The 14676-nt window shown below is 40.9% G+C and overlaps 1 protein-coding gene across 4 annotated transcripts in view; it reads left to right on the top strand.

Moving 5' to 3' along the window:
• LOC132393975 (ephrin-A5-like) overlaps positions 1 to 14444 on the top strand; it is a 196857-nt gene extending 182413 nt beyond the window's left edge. For 2 of the 4 annotated variants that reach the window (XM_059969491.1, XM_059969490.1), the window contains exons 3-5: positions 5217 to 5282; positions 5625 to 5705; positions 11828 to 14444. In XM_059969491.1, the coding sequence (XP_059825474.1) occupies positions 5217 to 5282; positions 5625 to 5705; positions 11828 to 11946 (266 nt within the window). In that variant the 3' untranslated portion in view covers positions 11947 to 14444. The remainder of the gene's footprint in view (positions 1 to 5216; positions 5283 to 5624; positions 5706 to 11827) is intronic. The other 2 variants (XM_059969493.1, XM_059969492.1) reach the window with 1 other exon arrangement.
• The last annotated feature ends 232 nt before the right edge of the window (positions 14445 to 14676 follow it).

The following is a 14676-nucleotide window of genomic DNA, read 5'->3' as shown; positions in this document are numbered from 1 at the left end:
GAACAAGTGACAGCTGCGTAAGGGGGAGACTGAGCAAGCAAAAGACCCGACCACTAACCACAGCAACCACTTACTCTTACCGACACCACAGATCCTGGAGCAGTCTCTGCAGCCACCGATAGACTGTGCCTCGGAGAACATCGTACTCAACTTGAGTGATCGCGGTGCCACTACTATTGCAGCAGAGTAAAACTGCCAGTCTGGACACTGCCTCTTTCACACTAGCCACAATGCACAGTGGAAATTCTCACCGACTAAATCGAGTTTAAAGCTGCCAGTGTGTGGCTTGTATTATCCTGTCAGATGGCCAGTTGCTCGTGTTAAATAAAACCACAGCTTGTATGTGTAATGGGGAAATTTAGAATGGGTTAGGGGTTATTGACTTCTCATGTGCCAAGAAATTTGGGATGGCAGTGAGCATAAATGCCAGCTTTTGTGAGCGGTTGTGTTTTCAACTCTGGTAGTTCTCGTAATTGTTGTTGCTCTCCTCGTTGTTTAAGTCTAGGGATGGTAATAACAGCCTCTATGTAATTACACCTGTAATATGTGCCTCGTTGGAAACATGCCAGCTTTAACTGTGTTTCTGACAAAACCCAAACATCTGGCAGTCAGTGCGACCCTTTTGCAGTTTGGGGCGTCAGAGTTCAAAAGTTAAATTATGACACAGTCGATAAGGAGTTTGTTCATTCTCCCCATGGCCACGTGGGTTTCCTCCAGCTGCTCCAGTTTCCTCCCACAGTCCAAAGAGGTACCAGTTAGTGGGTAAATTGATCATTAAATTGTCCTAGGGTAGGATTAAATAAGTGGATTGCTGGGTAGCACGGTTCGCTAGCCTGGAAGGCCTGTTCTGTGCTGCATCTCTATATAAGTAAACAAATAAATAAAGCTTTCACTCTCTCTCTCTCTCGAGACTCGTTCTGGAAGCTCAACAAGGTGTGGAAATGCTCACATAGTTTCCAAGTGAGAGGCAGGTAACCACCTGCTTTATATAATAATATTGTCATCAAAAAGACTTTGAACTGGTAACTGCAAGTTATGAACTTCACAGGTATTGTTTCTGCTCATTTTTCTTGGCTAATGGGGCCCAGAGCGACTTTCAGAATTAAATTTATATTGCTAAATAAATGCAGCTTTGAATCAAGCTCATGAATTTCACCGACTCCGGAACTCTTTCGCACCTTCTTGTAAAAGGGCTGTTGTGGTTGTGAGATTATAATTGACCAGTCAGTGATAAATATGGAACAAATGCTGAGTTCGTGTCTGGCATCGTTAAGCTTTCTAGTAAGAAAGGGAACATGAGATCGTCATAGTGTTCAGGGTAAAGCTTTCATCAGTTATTATCTTTCAGGGTTATACTCTGTATTGACAGGTTGAGTTCTTTCCTGTATAAGGTCTGATCTCTCCACTGAGCAAATTAACAGGGAACAGAGCCCAACAAAGGCTGATTGATCCATTATCACATCAGGGGCATTCTTTTAAACACAGCACACTGTGGCATCATACAAATAGCTAGTGTCTACTTTAGGGACTTTTGGGCACAAACCCTTTTGTGGATATTTTTTAATTCATGCTCTTCAAAAGTATAAGAATCTTAGTTAATTCCAAGTCTTGTCAAAAGCTAAGTGATCTCACTGTATCTTATTAATAGTATTTATAGCTTGGCCAGTTCTGCTTTTTCCATGTGTAGCGGCCCCATTGCTGCACCATCTCCCCCCTTTATTTGTTTAGAGAAGCAGAGCAGTAACAAACCCAATGAGCCTGCGCCGCCTAGTTACACCCATGTGGCCAATTAACCCATTAGCCTGTAGGTCCTTGGAATGCGGGGGGAAACCCGAGCACCCCGACTCACAGTGATGGGGAAAACGTAGAAACTCCTTATAGACAGTGGCTGAATTGAAACTGGGTCACGCGGCCTTTAACTTAATAACTCTGATTTTCTGATACATTTATACATCATTTCTCATTTCTGATCCCTCACTCTTTCTTTAACAGCCTGGATATTCTGCTCTGTTGCTATCTTTCTTCTTAGTAAGACTTCTGGAGGTTTTTCCACTGCTGACAAATGAATGACGAGTTTAAAGCTAACAGGAAAAATCTTCAGGTTATAAAGCACTGATCTTATTGCATAGATCCAGGCTTGCAAAATTCATGTGAAAACTGCTGTGTGCATCTCTGTTTTCTGTTGGATGAAGATATACTCAGAGGCCACTTTATTAGGTACACCTGCACACAGGTCAAATCAGCCAATCGTTTGGCAGCAGCAATTCAATGCATAAAAAAACATGCAGACGTGATTGAGAGGTTCAGTTGTTGTTCAGACACAACATCGGAATGGGGAAGAAATGTGATCCAAGTGACTTTGACTGTGGAATGATAGTTGGTGCCAGACAGGGTGGATTGAGTATCCCAGAAATTGCTGATCTCCTGCGATTTTTTCCTGCACAACCGTCTCTTGAGCTTGCAGAGAATGGCGTGAGAAACAGTAACCATCCAGTGAGTGGCACTTCTGTGGGTGAAAACGCCTTGTTAATGAGAGAGATCAGAGGAGAATGGCCAGACTGATTCGAGGTAACAGGACAGTGACAGTAACTCAAATAACTATGCAACAGTAGTGTGCAGAAGAGCATCATTGAACATACAACACATCAAAGCTTGAAGTAGATGGGCTACAGCAGCAGAAAACCATGAACATCCATTTAATGGCCACTGTAGTTGGTACAGCATGTACTTAATGAAGCAGCCACTGAGTATATCTTACTAATTTTTTTTTGAAGTTGATCTAATGGATTAGGAAACAGCTAATAAGCCTTTTATTTAATTGCCAACACTGGGCAGAAAGTGCTGGAAACAAACACAGTTTGGGCTGAATGCACTAGAGCGGAGAAGCCAGACTTACATTTGAGGCCACTGATAGTGAGTGTTTCAGCACTTGCTGTTTTTATTTCAGATTTCCAGCACTGTTTGATTCTTGCTTTAGCTGCCAGTGGGGTAGGATGTCTGCCCGGACATTCACCTGCTGCTCACCAGTGCCTGTGGCTAATGTGCATGTTGATCAGGAAGCCTGAGCAATCGTTGCTGAGTTCCTGTCTGAGCTTGCCGAGATGACCCACACCGTGCCCCTCACTGGTAATCAGTGTACATAAACTGGCCCCTGTCCGTGCTGGCAGCATAATCCCTCTGTCTGTAGCTGACTGATATTTTTCACCTGTAACGGTTGAAAAATAGTATTTAGTATCCACTGTCTGCTCTAACAAAGAAAGATTCAGCTAAGTTGTTTTGATGGACTTTACATGTTCATCACCCTGAAGGGAGCCAAAGTATTAAAAAAATACATTTAGGGACAGTTTCTGATTTCATGTCATTATTTGCCTAAAGTATTCCTGCTTGGTTGGCTGGCATTTTAGGTAACTAATATCGAGCCATAGAACAATCCAGCCGGGATACAGGCCGTTCGGCCCAAACAATCCATTCTGACCATGGTGCCCGCTCAGCTAGTCCCAGTTTCCTGCATTCAGCCAATCTCCCTCCAATCCTCACATCCCTCCTCAATGATGCACACATAGCTAAAAGAGTGGTGCATATAAAACTGAAATTCTTCTCTGCAAATCCTCTCCAGGTTCCTCTTAAATGGACTATTATGCCTGCCTCAACCTTTCTCTGGTAGATCGTTCCATCTACTCTCCACACTTCGTGTTGTCCCTGCAATCCATTTTAAACGGTCGTCTCTCATCTCATCATTCATCATACAAGTCCTGCGTTGGTTTGACTTTCCAAGACGCATCATTTTATGTCAACTGCAACCTCACTGATCAGGCCTGGTGCATTTGTGTCCAACTCGGCAACACACCATGCCACGAGTGTCCAACATTTACGGAGTTCACTCACCCACCCCATCCCCACTTCCCCGTCTAACTTCCACTCCCACGGACCACACAGGTTGCCAAGGAGTGGGTATGGTTGGTCTTCCTCAGCAGGAAGCCCCCTGCCAGTCAACCATCTCGTTGTGCTAGAAATACGAACGGACCTTCAGTGCTGAATGGTGGGGGGGTGGGGTGCTACCCGACAGAGTCCAAGCAGGGAGATCATATCACCAAGCAGAAGGACAAGGGAAGGTTGTTGCTCAGATGTGGGCAGTTAAGAAGTTGCTTGGCGTGGCAATTGGCTGGTTATAATGTGTGCTTTGATTCCTGTAAGGAATTAGTACGCTCTCCCCCCGTCACCCTGCGGATTTCCTCCAGAAGCTGCAGGCTGCTCCCACGTTCCAGTCAGAATGCTACATCGGAGCCAGGAAGCAGGGCAACACTGTGGCCTGCCCTCGGCATAATCCTGGCTGATTTGATTTGACAAAAATGACGCATTTCACTGTACGTGTGACAAATGTAGATAATCTTTATCACCTCGCTTCAAGTGCCAGTTGTTGGTCCTGTTATTGCTGCTTGAGAGGGTAAGCAGTGAGTGAGAGATGCTGAGAATATCAGGCCTTGCCTAACCTGTTCGTGCTCCATCTTATTGGATTTCCTGTGGAAAATTAAACAGTCCGTTAGATTTAAACAACACCTCTTGTTGCACAGGGTTAGCAGAACCCACAGGAAAGTGGTCATTTCCTGCCAGTAAACACTAACCTCAAATACTCTGCCCTACTCTGGCATTTTCATTTAGTAGTAGAGACTGCAGCCCGTTGGTTGATTTATGATAATTGTCACATGTACTGAGATAAAGTAAAAAGCTTGTCTTACATACTTGATTGTGTAATGTGGTGGGAGCGCTCATGCTGTTATGTTCTGCGAGGAAAAACAATTGCTGCATACTGTATTTTGAAATCTTTAGAAGGGGGAGGAATCAAAGCTTTAAGGATGTATTTCACTGCAGAATGTAATGTTTCAACTTTGTATCATCAAGATAATCAAATCTGTGGTTTAGACCTCAAAGCATTCCAAGTTATCTTTTCCAAAGCCTCAAATGCCACAGTTTGTAACTCCTGACATTGAACCGATTATCATTATGAAGCAATCCCACTCAGTGAATGCGCTGTCTTTACCCAGTTTGCTGTAAAATCTCACTCCCAATGTTTTCTAAATCTGAACAACTCACTTCCATGTCAGCTACAATTACTGCTCTTAAAAGTGTTCTGACCTGCAGTAAATTAAAGAGGGAAAATAGATGTTTGATTTACTTATGTACAAAATCTTAAAGTGGTTTCTTTTCACATTCCACAGCTTCGGCTATCCCAGATAATGGAAAGAAGACATGTTTAAAATTGAAAGTCCTTGTGCGACAATCAAGTAAGTGTCTTACGCGGGTTTGCAGGGGTGGCTTTAGTGCATGTGAGAAGCACTGGTAAAATTTTCATATTGTGCATATCCTATGTGGTATCTGTTCTGTACATAACATTTTCTGTGTTTTTTTCCATCATTTTGTTTTCTTACATTTCTTCACTCAGCTTTGATGATAGTTGCTAACTTGTTGTTTCTGAAAGTTTACCACGACTGAACCAAATGGACGGGTTCAGCAAGACACAACGTGGAATGATTTTTTTTTAAAAAAAGAGAAAGAAAAAAAAATCAGGGAAATTAAAAAAAATGTCACACTAACATATTTGGCTATTATTTCTATTTTTGTTATAGACAGCTGTTCGAAAACTGTAGGTGTACATGAAAGTGTTTTCGATCCTAACGACAGAGTAGACAGTTCATTAGAACCAGCAGGTTAGTATGCTTAGAGAATCTTTTAACCAGTCCGTCTGTCCCCCCCCCCCACCCCAACCCTTTTTCTTAAATGTCCCTCCTTCACAGTTTGCATGCCCTGCATGGGTTCAGTGTTGAAAGCTTGTTCCCCTCCCTCTCCTCTTTTTTTTGATGACTTTCTTCTCTCTATATTGCAAAAAGACAATGCAATAACTCCTGCATGTTGTGCCGGATTGCTATTCTGTGCAGTGCTGGATATTCTCCTCGATCCAAATAAATTGAAGTTGGATATCCAGCAGATAGAATACTTCTGGTTTTTTTTAAACTGTTATGTTGCATTTGCTTCACGGAAAAAAGAAGCTAATACAAAAATTGTTCTAATAAGGAAATTGATCTGTTTAGCATAAATAAAAACGGACTAACAACCTATGAAAACGAAGCATGAGACTAACTTTTTAGAATTGGGATGTGGGGTGGGGAGGTTGTTCCAAAATTGAATGGGATTCCAGTTTTGATACACTCGAAGAATAATATATCCTGAAAATATTGTCACATTGTGACATCTGGTCCCTCAGTTTGGTAGAACCCAGGCTTCTATTGGCCAGCGTCACTGCCTTGAGCAGAAATAAATCTGTCTGCAGCATATTTATGTGTCTTTGTATTTTTAATGTTGTCCTTTTCATTAAAGTCTGCCACCAGCATTTATGTCTCTGAGTATATTTGGTTGTGTTTGCTGTCTGCTACTGTTGATATTTTAGTGACCCTAACATGAAGAAATGTGTCAGCCTCATTATTCTGAGTGGCAAAGTGGATCTGAGTCACCTTTCACTTCAGGAATCAGGTTATAGATTCAGCCTAGATTGACGGGATCATATTCCGCACTGCGCTCTCTGAGAAAGACGTTATATTGATGTGGGATTGTTTAAGACTGGGGTGCTCTGAAGCTCAGTGCAGCCAATGAACCATGTTTTGATGCATTATCTCTATTGTAGGATTGTATTAAATTTACGGCCCATAAGGTGGCCTTTTGGCCCCCTGTACCTATATCAGTACCGTAAAAGATAGGACTTGAGAGTTAGTGCGCATGTGGATCACACTGATATCAAGGAGACAAATAACATAACTAGGTTATCTTTTTTGTGTGTTTATTTATATATAAAAAACCTAGATACCAAGAATCATTGTATAATTCTGTTTGAATCACTCAAAGTTCAAAGTACATTTACAACCTTGAGGTCGGTCTCCTTACAGGCAGCCGCAGAACAAAGGAACTCAAAGGAAGCTATTTTAAAAAATGACCATCAAGCACCCAGTGTGCCGAGAGAGAGGGGAAAAAATGTGCAAACGATAAAAGCATGTAAACAGCATCCAGAACATTCCTCGGTATCATTTACGTTGAATCATATTAGATCAGCTGTAGAGCATAGAACATATTGAACGTTGCACAGTATAACACGTTACGGGCACTTAGGACCATGATGTTGCGATGCCCTTTAAATCTACTCTAAGGTCAATCTATCCCGTCTGTCCCATATAACCCTCCATTTTCTTCCATCCATATACCTGTCTAAGAGTTTCATAAATGCCCGTTATGTACCTGCCTCTACTGCCACACCTGGGAGGTGATCCATACACCTACTCACTGTGTAAAAGAAACACCTACCTCTGACATCCCCCTTGCTTTCTTCCAATCACCGTAAAATTATGAGCAACACACACAAAATGCTGGAGTAACTCAGCGTCAATGGAAATGAATAGATTGCCGACGTTTCGGGCCGAGGCCCTTCTTCAGGACTTAAAAATCATGCCCCCTTGTATTAGCCATCGCAAATGAAAGATAACATTTTAGTGTAACAGTCACTGAGTGCTCCACTGTCGAGTCATGCAGAGTATTTTCTGTTCATTCTCCTGTAAGTGAGTCTTGGGCACATAGCCTTATGACTTGGAGATAAGCTCATGATGACAACATCCAAGCTCCATCTTCTATATTTGTAACATTAGGCCCTGAGTAAAAGGGGCCAAAACATCAGTTATCTGTTTTGTCTTTTGACTGACAGAGTTCCTCCAGCATGTTTTTAACTCCAGATTCCAGCATCTTCAGTCGTGTGTATCCTGAGTAACGGATTGTTGGATAGTTTGACTTGAACATCTGTTCAGAAGTGAATACAAGCCTATCAACAAGTAACCAGACACCGCACTTTTACATTCCTTGGTAGAACTCACCAGAGCCTTTCAGTACTGTTGGATCCTGATAATCGTGTGATCCAGAAATACTTCAGCAGTCAAGAATGAGGCATAAAGCCTGGTAATGGCCATTTATTGAGTGTAATAAGATTGAAGGCTGGAACAAAGTGAAAAGATAAAGGGAAGCAGTTGTGGTTGTCTTAATGCTACAAAGTAATGCAAACTAGAATGTTAACGAGACATTCCCGTGATAATAATATTCTCTGAAATAGACAGATTCAGTAGTGTGACATCTGCTGCAGAGAAACCAAGAAGTTTCTCAAAAAATACAGAATCAGCTGAACTACGGTTACTGAAAAATTTATTGAATAATGGTATTTATATACATTACTGGGCAAAAGTCTTATTTATTGAGATACAGTGCAGAATTAGCCCGTCTGGCCCTTTTATGCCACCTCCCGATCTAATCCTAGCCTAATCACTGGATAATTTAGAATGACCAATTATCCTACCAACCGGTACGTCTTTGGACTGTGACAGGAAACCGGTGCGCTGGATGAAGCCCACACGGTCACAGGGAGAACGTACAAACTCCTTACCGACAGGGGCAGGAATTGAACCCTTGGCTGTTGGTACTGTAAAACGTTGTGATAACCCCCACATTACCATGCCACCCCATGGTACGGTTTTGTATATAAGTCTCAGGCACATATATATCATTAGGGTGCCTAAGACGTTTGTGGAATATTATATATTATGTCTTTCCAGTTCCCAAATAACACTTAATACTGTCGAGCTAATACAAAGCTCAGTACTCTTACTTCTTGTTTCCCAACCACCTTCCTGTATTAACCAATATACAGTAATGTGCAAAAGTCTTAGGCTCCCTAGCTATATATGTTTGCCTAAGACTTTTGCACAGGGTTGTACTTCACATCACATGGAAACAGCTAACCTGGACACAAGATGCACTGTATTTTTCAACAGTTCCCACAGAGCTGAACTAAGTCCACTTTAATTAAAACAATTTGGGTGGCACAGTAGAGTAGTGGCCGGTGTAACCCTGTACACAATTCAGCGACCCGGGTTCAATTCCTGCCCCTGCCGATAAGGAGTTTGTACGTTCTCCCTGTGACCGTGTGGGTTTTGTCCGGGTGCTCCGGTTTCCTCTCACAGTCCAAAGACGTACCGGTTGGTAGGTTAACTGGTCATTGTAAGTTGTCCTTTGATTCGACTATGGTTAATTTGGGGGTTGCTGGTCAGCACAGTCTGAAGGGCCCACCCCTTACTGTATCTCAATAAATGAACAGATAATAGATTGCAATGTTAAAATCTCTCTGTGCTGAAAGAGGAAAGTGGAATTTTGTGGTCAGAATATACATCAGTGAGGAATTTGGGGTTTAAATTTTATCACTAGTCCCAATGTTGAGTAGTTCTTTCAAGGTCTTTATTTTCAAGTTAATCCTTATCAAAGTAGAGATTGCTGTTAGTATTATTAGTACCCAGCTATGGCCATTTATAACCATGTAGCCAAACGTTTTGGAATGCATGCTGAAATGAGAGGTGAAAATTGGCCAGGATGCCAAGGAATTTGGGGAGAAGTGAGTAAAGACACGAACAAAGATATACGTGTTCAGTATGGTGTTAATAGCAGAGTGTAGTGGGACAGAACAGTTTTGAAAGTGAAAGGAAATGAGGGGACCATAAGCAAAGGATCTACTTTTGACAGGAGATTAGAGAAACGGAGAAACAACGAATGGTTGGAAGCTGATAACAAATGCTGGGGAATGAAGGTATTATGGGGTTGAAAGCCAGTTTTGAATATGACCCAGTGCTTAGAAAAATCAGTGTATCTTGGCTATTTAAAACCAAGGACAGGATATTTAAATATTGAATATTTGCCAAAGAACAGTTTCCACTTCTTTATCAGGTACCTCATATACCTAATAAAGGGCCACTGAGTGTACAGTCATGGTCTTCTGTCTTCAAGGTATTGTGCGCTCAGAGATGCTATTCTGCGCACCATTGTAGTAACGCATGTGCAGAATTTGAGTTGCTGTTGCCTTCCTGTCAGCTAGAACCATTCTCTGTGAACCCTGGAGACTAGTGTGCATGAAAATCCGAGGAAATCAGCAGTTTCTGAGATACCCAAGCCACGCCGTCTGGCATCAACATGGTCATCGTCAGTTAGGTCACATTTCTTCCCCATGCTGATGTTTGCAACTAAATATCTTGACCATGTCCGCATGTTTTTATGCGTTGAGTGGTTGCAACACGATTGGCTGATTAGATACTTGCATTAACGAGCAGGTGTACCTAATAAAGTTGCCACTGAGGGTACCAATGTGGCACTGTTCTTCGAGGCGGTTGAGGTTCTGAAGGTCTGAATCAAAACCAAACACTGCACCATGTTACACGCTGAAAGGATTAGATTTAAAATGTAGTCCATAGAAGTAGTAAACGTACTGAATGTACGAAGTGACAATTGAGTCCACAAATTCAGAGATTTCCACACAAAAGCTGAGTTTTAGAATATTCCATCTGTCAGACTGTCTAAAAGATCATCCGTGATAAGGTAATCCTGTGGATTAACTGTGATTATTAGCACTATTCTGAAAAAAAATTCCTGTTAGCTAAATCACAAAAATATTATTAAAAGCATTCAATTGATTTTTTAAAAATAATTTGCTAATATGTAGAAATGTCAACCAGAGTTTTAGCAGTGGTACCTCCTAGATAAGGCAGGATTTAAAGTGAATAAAGACTTTCACAGACTTGAATAATTTTTTATTGTTTAAGTGGATTGCACAGGCTGGTAACTTTGGCAAAGACTCCATTTGCCAAAGAAGGAAAATTCAGATAACTGAGGATAAGCAAATATGGAAGTCATTTCTCCTCTTCCTGGAGCCATTATCTTTATAAGTTTGAGACAATAACAGAAAACACATCCTATCCTACATTTGTGGTTCCTGCTTTCAGAGACAGCAACTAAGATAGATTTTAGAAGAACTTACAGCTGGTAATACAAATTTTGTCTTCTGTGCAACAAATGGATCATATTTATATTAGTTTTTCATTTACAAATCAAGTTTAGGTGAAGAAATATACTTGACGTGCCACTCAGCTGTTGCTAGTTTCTGTCTGGGTACAAACGAAAGTCATTGCGAACATACTAGCAGCAACTCAGATCAGAAACGAGAAAATCTGCAAATACTGGAAATCTAAGCAACACACACAAAATACTGGAGGAACTCAGCAGGCCAGGCAGCGTCTGTGGAAAAAGAATACAGGCGACGTCTCAGCCTGAAACATCTACTGTACTCTTTTCCATAGATGCTGTCTGGCCTGCTGAGCTCCTGCAGCATTTTCTGCGCGTAACTCAGTCAGATGCTCTGTTGGTTTTCTCATGCAGTTTGAATGTCTATTTTTGCAAGCACAATCATAAACACTGAATTACTTGAATTCATTAGAATGAATTTAATCTAAATACCTCCATATTGGGGACGTGACTCCATTCCGCCAGCAGCACACATGCAGCAGACAATTTAAAATTAATTCTAAATAATTTGATGAGAAAGCTAACAGTGGATGTGGTGCACGAAATAATTTGTATTTTTTCAATTTGTTGAGCAAACTCTACAGAAATTAGTTAGCTCCTCGGCATTAAATTAAGTTGAAATATACTTTCACTTGAGGTAATTGAAGCTGCTTCTTGCCTCCTCCCAGGCACTGTCTTTAATTTGCATTTGTCTTTCATTAAACTCAAATGAAAGGTTTTCAAGTTTGAAATGAAACAAGAATCTTAGGTGCTTTGTAGGTGGTTTGCAAATGTGTCAAATGAAATGGGTTTGGCCAAGGAACTTAGTGGACCTGTAAATGTGTCTATAAAGTACTGGGGAGCAATCATTCATTTGGTTTTTGATGTAACATCATTGCTTTCTCTCTTTCTGTCTAAATAGATGACACTATCCATGAAGCTGAACCATCACGAGGCGAGAATGATGCCCAAGCACCCAGGATATCCCCGCTACTTTTGGCGACTGTACTATTCCTTTTCTTGGTGCTTTCAACATTGTAGTGGTCGACAATACAAAGAACCTCTGACACAGCATGGCTGGATCAGGAAACATCGCGAGTTCTGTAACTGCACTGTTGAAGAGGGGGATGTTCAGCTTAATCCAGGCATAAGATTTATTTTCTGTCCGGAGAGTAGAGAGCAATTTAAGAGGGATGATGTGTCCAAACTGATAAACCCCTGCAAAAATGCCAAATTATATTTTGAGACTAATGATTCTTATTTTCCTGTGCATTTCTTCTTTCAAAGTATCCTTAGGTGGTTTGGCTCTTGTCATCCAAGTGCAGATGAGAAACAGTAGTGGCAGATGCAGTAACTGAAGAATAAGAATATTGAACTGAAACCCAAGGGGGTTCTAATCCTCCATGCAATATTTATACCTTATCACTCAATACTGTAAGATGATCACGCAAGGCATCGAATCACCGTGTCAGAACTTTAGGGGAGATTTTACAAATAGATATAACCCTATCCCTCTTGGGACTTATAATTGAACGTGTCTGAAGAGAGAGAGTTCCTGTGCTTATGCAGTAGCTAATACGGTCTGTAATATTTTGTATTTTCCACTCACATTCTGTTTCATGTGCTCTTTAGCAGGGCTTTGCATTTTTTGTAGGAAATGCTCTTACCTTAGTCTTTAAAAAAAAATTGGGAATCACCACAGAACTGAAGAGTGGTGCATGTTGCAATAGGCTACAAGCATTATGGTGAACTTCTTGAGAAACACAAACGCAAATGGTAGATTAGAAACGCTGGTTTCATTTGTAATATGGATAGTTTTCATGTGAATAAGGATAGGCATTGTGAATAACATAACAGTTGCAATTTATTTTGACATCCTATTCTACAAAGTGAAAAGCTAATGAACTGAGTATGTAAAATACTGCATCATGTTTATTTCCTGTAAAACTGGATTGCAATCCAACTCTGTAATAGTGATGCAGTAATTGCATTTTCCTTTCCTGTGCACCGCAAGCTACCATTTAATGTTTGACCATTTAGTTTCTGATTGTTTAGGCAAATCAGTGCCTACATCTATTGATGGTAAGACTCAATATGAAACTATTACTATTACACACTTGGAGGATTCTAACATAAACTGGACACCCCTGGAGGACATTCGAGACCAACAACTTTTTGCTTGTTTGTTTTTAGTTGCCTTTTTTAAAAGCAGGGAAATAAGGATCAGTCTGTTCAGTGGATACTGTGTATCCTGTAATAGTCTATAACATTAGTGTTAGCTTAGTATATTGATTTGTACCTTTTACTGGAGGGCAAAAAAAGAAAAAAATACATTGTTTAAATTCTGTATTATTAGCAACCTATGTTGTAAATAGTGTTTGATAAAGTATTAATTCCAATTCTTACATCTTTTATAATTGAATACAATAGAATTTCTGGATTTGATTGAGCAGTTTAAGCAAACAAATCTATTGTTGGAATGGAAGATGTGATTCAACAGTCCTGACAGGGGCTTACAACGATTGTGGAAATGCTGTGAACAGCTGGAAGCACACATCTGGGCGCAGACTGCAAAAAAAAACAATTGCTTATTCTCGATGAACACAGGGGAGGAAAAAAAACCTGTGACTTGACATTCAGAATATTGGTCCTAAATGTTTCTGAGGTGATGTGGATTTCTGATGGCGAAGCCCTGTGTGAAGAGGCACGTTGGTTCTGTTGATTGGTGTTCCCGATTTTTTTTTTTGTTTCTTCCTGCCCCAGAGATGAAGCGAATATTTTTGTGGAAAGACCTTGCCAGCATCACTGTGGCATGCTCATGGACTCCAGTAAGAAAAATAAACCCCGAAAAATTGTCCGGTATAGTTTTGTAATTTTTGTCTCCTGTTTTCGCCCTCTTTGAGTGGAAGCAGCTCGTTCCCGGGACAGAAAGCGGGATGCGTATACCTGTCAACACCCTGATTGACCCACCTTGCAATGTGGAATAGAAATGGTTCTATAAATTTAGAAGCATAGAAATTAATCCACTCCCCTTTATTCACTCCACGTAGATCAGCTGTTCCCTGCTTTCATCCAAGCCCTCATTGAGCGGTGAATGGGTAAATCTGTTCTATTTGGCAACTCCGAGTTTTTCCCATGCATTAGCCCCCAAACTGTTCTGATGCGAGACGAATCTTCTTACAATAGCGTTGCTGCCGTTGTCTGTACAGTTTAATAAATGCTGCTGGCATGCTGAAGGTTACTCATGGAGTCTGCTAAATCTGTCTTAGATGCTTAATCTGACACTCCGTCAGAGTCACTCATTGTTTGTGCGTCTGGATATTAGAGTCCAGCCATTGTTGTCCTTTGCCTGTACTGCCCTGCTCAAGAACCGCTTGAAATGCAGATTCTCTGCACTTATTGAAGAGTGCTTTTTTGACATGCTTATAAGAGAAAGACACAAACCGATGGTCTTCTGCCATGTGGATACTCTATACATCTGTTTTGTATATACACGTGTCTGAGCAACTATACATAAATAAAACTAAAGATGTTCATCATCACAGTGTTCTCTGTCTTTTGACCATTAAAGGGCGGGAGATGTGGTTTAAAGGGCAAAATACCTCATGTTCAGAAAATTGCATGTTTTATTGCGAAAAAAAATCCTTGGGTATGTTGTACAAACTAAATCCGACTACATGCACGCAGAAGTGAAATTTTAGGGGGGAAATAGCTTAGAAAATAAGCGCTACTTTTACGGAAATGTAAACCAGCTATACAGTTCAATTGAAT

The sequence above is a fragment of the Hypanus sabinus genome, chromosome 5 (assembly GCF_030144855.1).
Source record: "Hypanus sabinus isolate sHypSab1 chromosome 5, sHypSab1.hap1, whole genome shotgun sequence".
Taxonomy (NCBI): domain Eukaryota; kingdom Metazoa; phylum Chordata; class Chondrichthyes; order Myliobatiformes; family Dasyatidae; genus Hypanus; species Hypanus sabinus.
This window is presented reverse-complemented; position numbering and strand designations above follow the sequence as displayed.